This window comes from Akebia trifoliata, chromosome 16 (assembly GCF_017979445.1).
Source record: "Akebia trifoliata isolate Shusen 1 chromosome 16, ASM1797944v1, whole genome shotgun sequence".
Classification (NCBI taxonomy): Eukaryota; Viridiplantae; Streptophyta; class Magnoliopsida; order Ranunculales; family Lardizabalaceae; genus Akebia; species Akebia trifoliata.
Genome location: NC_141390.1, coordinates 3,371,765 through 3,379,971, shown reverse-complemented (window position 1 = coordinate 3,379,971; position 8,207 = coordinate 3,371,765). Strand labels below are relative to the sequence as shown.

Here is an 8,207-nt window from a genome sequence, read left to right as displayed (position 1 = left end):
TACTAAGCTATGTAATAACTCTTAAAATAATTCATAATAATTATTATATATATATATTGCATAGGGGTTCGGTTCTCGGTTTGGTTCGGTTCTATACAAGCTTGATTCGAGAATCGAACCAAATTGATCGATTCTCCATTTTTGTAACTTGGAACCGATCCGCAACTTGTTCCAAACCAAACCAAACCACCCCAAAGCCATCGGTTTGGTTCGGTTCTCGGTTTGAACCGGACCAAATTGCACCCCTAATTTTTATATTCATTTTTCTTATTTTTATTACCACACCAAATGGTGGAATCCATTTTTATGTAAAATAAATGTTTATCCATGTGCAATTTACTAGTTCTAAAAATGGCAATTGATGAAGTTATGAAAATCGTGGAAATTTGATGTTGGATTTATACTAACATTCCCTAATCTTACATAAAAAAATAAAAAAAATAAAAAAAAAATAAAAAATAAAAAAAGTAAAAAATGGTAAACTTGTAATTTCCAACAAAGTCAGGGGCATTTTTAATTTTCTCATTTTCTATAAAGTCCATTTTCATATTTCCTTCTTACATGATATGGCAAGCCGTTTATTTCGAAGCCACCAAAGAGCTTCTCTCACATCTCTTCTTCATTTCTTCTCTTCAAACCCTCAATCTTTCAGGTAATCTTATTCGAATCTTTCGATTTTAATCTATTTTCTAAACTACCCATTTCACTTGTCATCCCTGTAAATCAACCCTTTTATTTTTATTTTTTCCTGAATTTTTTCTGTTATCAGTTCGATTTCCAGACTTTCCCAATCGATTCTTCGTCCATCTCAAGCTATTGTTCCCTTCAATCGATGGAATCCATTGTGGGGTTTCAAGAATTTCAGTTTCGGTTCTGTAAATCTTGCTATCTCTCAAGGAAAAATCAAGTTCGAAACACACGAAATCGACCCCCCAAAGAAGAATAAGTGGAAGACCAAGAAACGTTTGAAGATGCAGAGAAAGAGAGAGAAAGATAAGAGAAAATCAGCTAATAAGAGAGACCCAAGACGCATAGGAGTCAAAGGAAGGAAGAAGAAACAGAAATTCCCAAATGCAGAGGCAAGGATCAAGTACAAGATAGAACAGGTGTGTGTGTCAAACTATGAACTTTTAAGCTTATTGAGATTGTTTTAGAGAGCTACTATTGGCACCACAACTTTTACTTAGTGCATCCCAATTAAAAATAAAGAAAACAAGTGAATAGTTAAGAATAAGTAAAAGTTTGGATGTCAATAGAAGATTTTTTTTCATTAGTTTCTATTTTTTGGGTTTAGGATCCAAACGTTGGTAATGTTTGAAGTGTGTGTTTTTAATCTTTAGTTTTGGCGTGTGAAGTGTGATTAATAGTTTAAGAAATTGGAGTGTAATAACTAATGAGTAAAATTTGGGGTGCCAAAAGCAGCTTTCTATTAAGAAAATCAGCTAATAAGAGGAACCAAGACGTTTGTAGGAGTTAAAAGGAGGAAAAAGAAGCAAAAATCCCAAATGCAGAGGCAAGGATCATGTAATAGAAATGGATTCACACTACGAACTTTAAGCTTATTTAGATTGTTTTAGAGGAGGGGTGCTCTACTTGCACACACCAAAATGGCTAATTGCACCCACTTTATGTGAATTTTTAATAAAAAGGCAAATTACCCTTTTACCCTTCATTATTACTCATTGTACCCACCTTCAGTAACTGAAGGATGTATACCTAAATCCCCACTGATCGGAACAAACCCTTCACCCCTATCAGTTGAAACCTATACATTTCTGCTAAAGATTTTAAATCATTTTTTTTTTTTTTGGGCGTGGATAACGGCATAATGGCCATTACACTCAAGTATTTTTCACCTCATTCAGAGTTTGTTAGATTTGAATCACTGGAGGTAAGTATTATAGCATTTTTACGATTCATCTTTTTTTTTTTGTTGATAGTTTTATCTCATATGAAATGACCAAAGAACATAATGACATGATTGTTTTTTTTTCTTTTCATTTTCATGTATTATTTACATTGGTTAGAAAAAAAAATCATTTTTTCTCCCAATAGGTTCAGATATAATGTGGAAGACTAGATTCGGGATGTATATATCGAATAAATTGATAATGGTAAAAAATGCTATAGATATGTAATCGTTAGGCACCTAACTTAATTTGTCAGACTTGGAACTTGGTGGTTACCTACCAAATCTACCTTGCAAAGTTTGATGGAGGGATATTGAACCAAATTAGAATACTTGTCATATTTTGTTTGGACCCCCAGTACCGAATTTGTTCAAATAGGTTTGGTACATACCTACCAAATGTATTTGGAAAATGTTGGTATGTATCTACCGAACATAACTGATTTTTTTAAAAAGTTATTTTAATTCTTTACTAATTGTTTAACCTCATCAACAACGTCAATGCAGTTACCTACAATAATCGATCATACGAGAACCTTTGAATCAGATGAGGTATTTCATAGTCGAGATGATCTATGTAGATGGGTTAAAGAAACTGGTAAGACTGTTGGGACTATCCTAATAGTCTCAAGATCAGATCGTCAAAACAATAGGAGTCCTAGAATATTCTTTGGTTGTGAGAGGGGTGGAACATGTAAAGGGTCCAAAAAGGGAGGAGATAAAAAATTTAACAGGCGGTCGGGTACCAAGAAATGTGGATGCCCCTTTTCTTTGAGAAGTTTGAAACTACCAAAGGATGATCAGTGGAAGATCATGGTGATATGTGGTTTTCACAATCACGACATTGCCGAACATTTTGAGGGGCATTCATTTGCTGGGAGACTATTACCGAGTGAGAAACAACTATTGTCTGAAATGACAAGGACAGGTGTTCATCCAAGACACATTCTCCAAGCAATCAAGCAAAGAGATCAATACAATGCTACAACAATAAAAACCATTTACAACGCGTTGTCAAAGATGAGGAAAGATGACATGTCGTGTACTGATACATCAACAAGGAGAGATCCACCTAAGGTTTCCTTAGGTGACAATGTCTTTCAAAGTCAAACCCCACCAACATTAAAGACCATGTATAATGCGCGGTCAAAGATGAAGAAAGATGATATGTCGGGTACTGACACATCAACAATGAGAGATCTACCTAAGGTTTCTTTAGGTGACAGTGTCTTTCAAAGACAAAGTCCATCTTCTTCTATACGTAACATGAATAAGCCATCGGTCAAGAAGCATCTATTTCGTCGTACAAGGTCATCTGATCGTGCCAGGTATATCCAATATTTCCCTAATAAGGTATCCCCATATATTGTAGATGTGAAGGATGTACCCGGGGATGGAAATTGTGGGTTTAGAGCAGTTGCTGGACTTCTAGATATGAGTGATGATAATTCTTGGATCCAAGTAAGACGTGATTTGATGGATGAGTTGATCTTATTTCGGGCTCATTACTGTCAAATATTTGGGGGTGATGCACGGGTTGATAAGATGCAGAAAACACTAAACTTTTTTGACAACTTTTGTACCAGTCAGTATTGGATGACTATGCCTGATATGGGTCATCTCATTGCTTCGCGCTACAACGTTGTCGTACTTCACATATCAAGACAACAATGCCTAACCTTTTTGCCATTACGATCAACAATGCTAACAACTGTGGAACCGAAAATCATTGCGATCGGTTTCATAGATGGTCATTTCATTCAGCTTTTTATGCAAGAAGGATGTCCGATACCTCCTATCACCGAGGTTTGGAGAAGGCACCATTATCCATTGGCATCAAATTGGGCAATTATATTCTCTGATAGGATTGAACAATTTAGAGAAATGATTGGATTAGATGTTGCACTACATGAAGGTCCGATGATCCTCGACCTCGACAGTGACTGATTATGTTCTTGTTTTGCATGTACACGACTCGTTATTTTTTTAGGCATGCAAGCCGTTATTTTTTGGGGTCTGCGAGTCATTTAATTTATGTTAGATAACTATACATGTAACAATTTGACATGATATAATTTATGTCGTCGTTATTTGTGAACATTAAGTATATGAAGTGAAAATTTTTTTGATGGGAATCAAAATTTAAAAAAGTTTGATCTCTGTTCGGTACTACAATATCAATTTGAATAAAGCATACTCGGTGGGTACCTACCAAGTGGGCAATGCAAATTTTGGTACAGGAGTATTGAATAGAAACTTGTAAAATTAAAGTTTGTACGGTACACCTGCACCGAAATTTACATTGACCACTCAGTAGGTATCTACTGAATACATTGTACAAAATTCGCTACTGGATTACCAAACAAACCTAAAAACTGTAAAAAAAATGTGATTCAAACCATATGACTTATAGAAACATCAAAATTATGTTTAGATAGAGTAATTGAACTTAATTGGAATGCATTATACACCACAATAAGAAACTCGTGGTTTTCCAAAGAAAAAAAAACAATTATGTGTCTAAATCATACAAGGATAAGTGATTAAATAGAAGAATTTGAGAAGAATTAAGTCAAGTCTCTTTGTGAGAGCTTGGTAGGAATTTATATTAATTAAAATAAACAAAAGACAGAAAAGCCTTTACAAATAAGAAAGAAATAAAAAAACTATCACTATTAAATAATTATAACTAAAATGACAATTAGATTATTTCCAATACTCCCCCTCAATCTGGAGAGAATATATCAACTAAACCCAGTTTGACAAGGTGAGAATTAGTGATAGACGGATCAACAGATTTAGTAAGCATATCAGCAAGCTGATCTGAAGAATGAACGAAGATTGTCTGAAGGTCCCCAGATCAAATTTTTTCCTTGAAAAGGTGAATATGAACCTCAATATGCTTAGTTCTTTCATGAAGAATTGAGTCAGAAGCAAGTATAATAGTAAACTTGTTATCACAGAACAAAGTAGAAGAGTCAGAAACAGAAAAATCCAACTCTATCAACAAAGATTGAAGCTAAATTAGTTCATATGCACTAATGGCCATAACACGATACTCAGCTTCAATAGAAGAATGAGATATCAGATTCTATTTCTTACTTTTTCACGAGAGAAGATTATTATCATAAAAAATACAAAAAAAAAGAGGTAGATCTCCTATCCGTGAGAGAGCCAGCATAATCATTATCTATAAAATAAGGCAAATGCGTCTGAGTAGTGCAAGAGTAGAAAAGTCCAAGACCAGGATGTGACTTCAAGTAGCGAAGAATGTGATAAATTGTATCAAGATGAGAAGTACGCGGAGTATGCATGAACTGGCTGACCACACTGATCACAAAGGATAAGTTTGGTCTGGTGTTAGTCAGATAAATCGGACGACTTACAAGTCTTTGATAAGAAAACAGATTCGATAAAAAATCGCTAGAATCAGTTTGAAGACGATGATTCTAATCCATAGGAAAGGTAGCAGGATGACAACCAAGCAACCCAGTGTTCTGAAGGAGATTCAATGTGTATTTACGCTGAGATAATAATATACCACGGCGAGAGCGGGGCCATTTCTATACCCAAGAAAAACTTGAGTGTACCCAAGTTTTTAACCTCAAAAGTACGACCCAATAGCGTTTTAACCCTGTCAATCTACCATGCATCATTTCTAGTCACAATGATGTTATCCATATAGACCAAAACAATGGTGCAACGACCATCCACTCATCGATGAACAAAACAAGTATGATCTGAGTGACATATAAAAAATTCCATAGATAGAATGACCTCAGAATACCGCTGAAACTAGGCTTGTGGGGATTGTTTCAGGCCATACAGAGATTTAAGAAAGTGGTATACCTTCCCAGAATACTCCCCCTGAAGACGAAATCTTAAAGGAGGGTTCATGTAAATAACCTCAGTCAAATCACCATTTAGAAAGGCGTTCTTCACATCAAGTTGGTGAAGTGGCTAGGAGTTACACGCAGCTAGAGAGATAAAAAGTCGAACAATTGAGAGTTTAGCAACATGAGCAAACGTGGCACCAAAATCTTTTCCTGGGGTTTGTATAAATCCCTTAGTAACTAGACGTGCCTTATACTGATCAACAGTACTACCTGCGAGATATTTCACAATAAAGACCCATTTATAACCAACAGTCCGCTTTCCAGATGGGAGAGTAATAAGCTCCCAGGTATTATTGTTCTGCAAATCATCAAATTTACCAGTCATAACTTCAGTTCACTGAGGGTCTCGCAAAGCTTGTGATACAGACTGAGGAACTCGAATAAAATTAGTAGTTATCAGGTAGGCTTGATAAGAGAAAGAAAAACCTTGATAGGAAACAAACTGGACAATCGGATGATCAGTAATACACCCCTGCTTACCTTTGCGAAGGGCAATAGGAAAGTGAGAGTCAGAAATAGAAGGGATAAGAACAGGTATATGTGTGGAGATAGAAAATGGTATACCTAAATCCAAGAAGGAGGTTGGCAAGGGTGTAGAGGGGTGAGGGCGACGAGTGTAGATCTTAAGCGGTGGCGAAAATGAAGGAAAAACTGGAGAATGCAGTACTATAGGAGATGGGTCCTGCAAAGTAGATGTGGCATGCAAGTATGAAACATTTTCAAAGAAGGTAACATTAAAAGAGTGGATGAAACGGTGAGAAACTAGATCATAACACCGATACCCCTTGGACATAGAGGAGTGACCCAAGAAAACGTATCAAATGACTTTGTCATCCAATTTTATAAAATTGAGTGTCTTGTCTTGAACAAAGCAAGTGCCCAAAAAACTTGAGGTGTAATAGGGAAGAGAATATTATTAGGTTGAAGGACATGAAGAGGCACCTATCCCTCTAAAGGGCGACTCGGAACACGGTTAAGAAGAAAAGTCGCAGTGAGAACTGCCATATATTCCAATATGCCTTTGGAACATGCATTCCACGAAGAAGACATCGGACAATGTTTATTAGGTGGAGATTTTTGCGTTCCGTCACCTCGTTCTCATGAAGATGGTAGCGAATCCCATCAGATATATATCCCCCTCCCCCCAATTATCAGATTGAAGGGATTTAACAATTATATTGTACTAAATTTGAATCATTTTAAGAAAGTTAACAAAAATTGGGAGCATCTTAGAACAAGAACGTATTAGATAAACCCAAGTGCAACGAGAATAGTCATCTATAAATGTAACATAATATCGATGATTATTAAAGGCAGTAATGAGGAAAGTCCTACACATCAGAATGAAGTAAATCAAATATTGCATTAATTCGATACATACGAGGAATATAAAAAGTACGTGTGTTTAGAAAGTTCATACACAAAACACTGAAATTTATGTCCACTACATGCATTTGTTAAAGTAAAAAATAAAGAACATAAGTGTTGAAAATTGGCATGTCCTAGGCGAGCATGCCATAAATCTAGAGTCTGATGAAAACGTGTGGCTCCCACAGGATGGAAGCACAAAAGCCGAAGCAGCAGTAGGCTGAGATCCAAATAAGTGCAGCCCACCCCTCTCATACCCTTTGCCAAAAATCCTCCTCGAAGTCAGGTCTTGAAAAATAAAGTAAGTAGGAAAAAAGATAATCGAGCAATTATGAGATTTAGTAATACTTTTGACAGACAAAAGATTAAGAAATAGGTGAGGGACTTGAAGTACAAAATCTATAGAAATCTCAGAGGATAAATGGATGATACCCTTGTTGTGGATAGGTGTAAGAGATCTGTCAGCAGGCAAACTTTCTTATGAGTAGTGGGAAAAGTAGAAGTAAAATGACTACTCACCGGTCATATGATCAGAGGCACCGGAATTAATAACCCATGTCAGAGGAGTAGAGCCAGACTGAGTGACATTGAATGCAGAGGATATACCTAGAGGTGTAGTAACAGAGGCCACAGTCGAAGAAGGGTGAGTGTGAGCATGAATCTGATCCCGAACAATAGTGGTAATTGGAGTTTATAGCTATTGCAAGTTAATCGTACCAAGTGAAGAAGGATCAGTGGGAGAAATAGATGATGGCTCCACTGTATCAGCACAAGGAGCAGTCTGTCTCAAAGACGAAGTGGAGGAAGATCGTGGTGTCAGATGAGGATAGATCTGAAAATAGTAGACCTTTTCATGGCCAATCTTCCCACAATGATTGTAAAGCCACTCTCTTTACCACAACCATGGCTACCACGGCCACAATTCCCTAATCTAGAGGTATGAGAGTTGGAGAAACTCAAGTTGGTAGTGAAGGCCATCTAATCCATAGCTGAAGCAAAAAAAAGTGCCAGGGACCTGAGTCTAAGGAAGAGCA

General features: G+C 36.5%; 1 protein-coding gene across 1 annotated transcript in view; it reads left to right on the top strand.

Moving 5' to 3' along the window:
• The first annotated feature begins 566 nt into the window (after positions 1-566).
• LOC147382298 (RNA-binding CRS1 / YhbY (CRM) domain protein) overlaps positions 567-8,207 on the top strand; it is a 28,329-nt gene continuing 20,688 nt past the window's right edge. Inside the window, exons 1-2 of the mRNA XM_086429187.1 lie at positions 567-652; positions 770-1,106. Of these exons, the coding sequence (XP_086285313.1) occupies positions 567-652; positions 770-1,106 (423 nt within the window). The remainder of the gene's footprint in view (positions 653-769; positions 1,107-8,207) is intronic.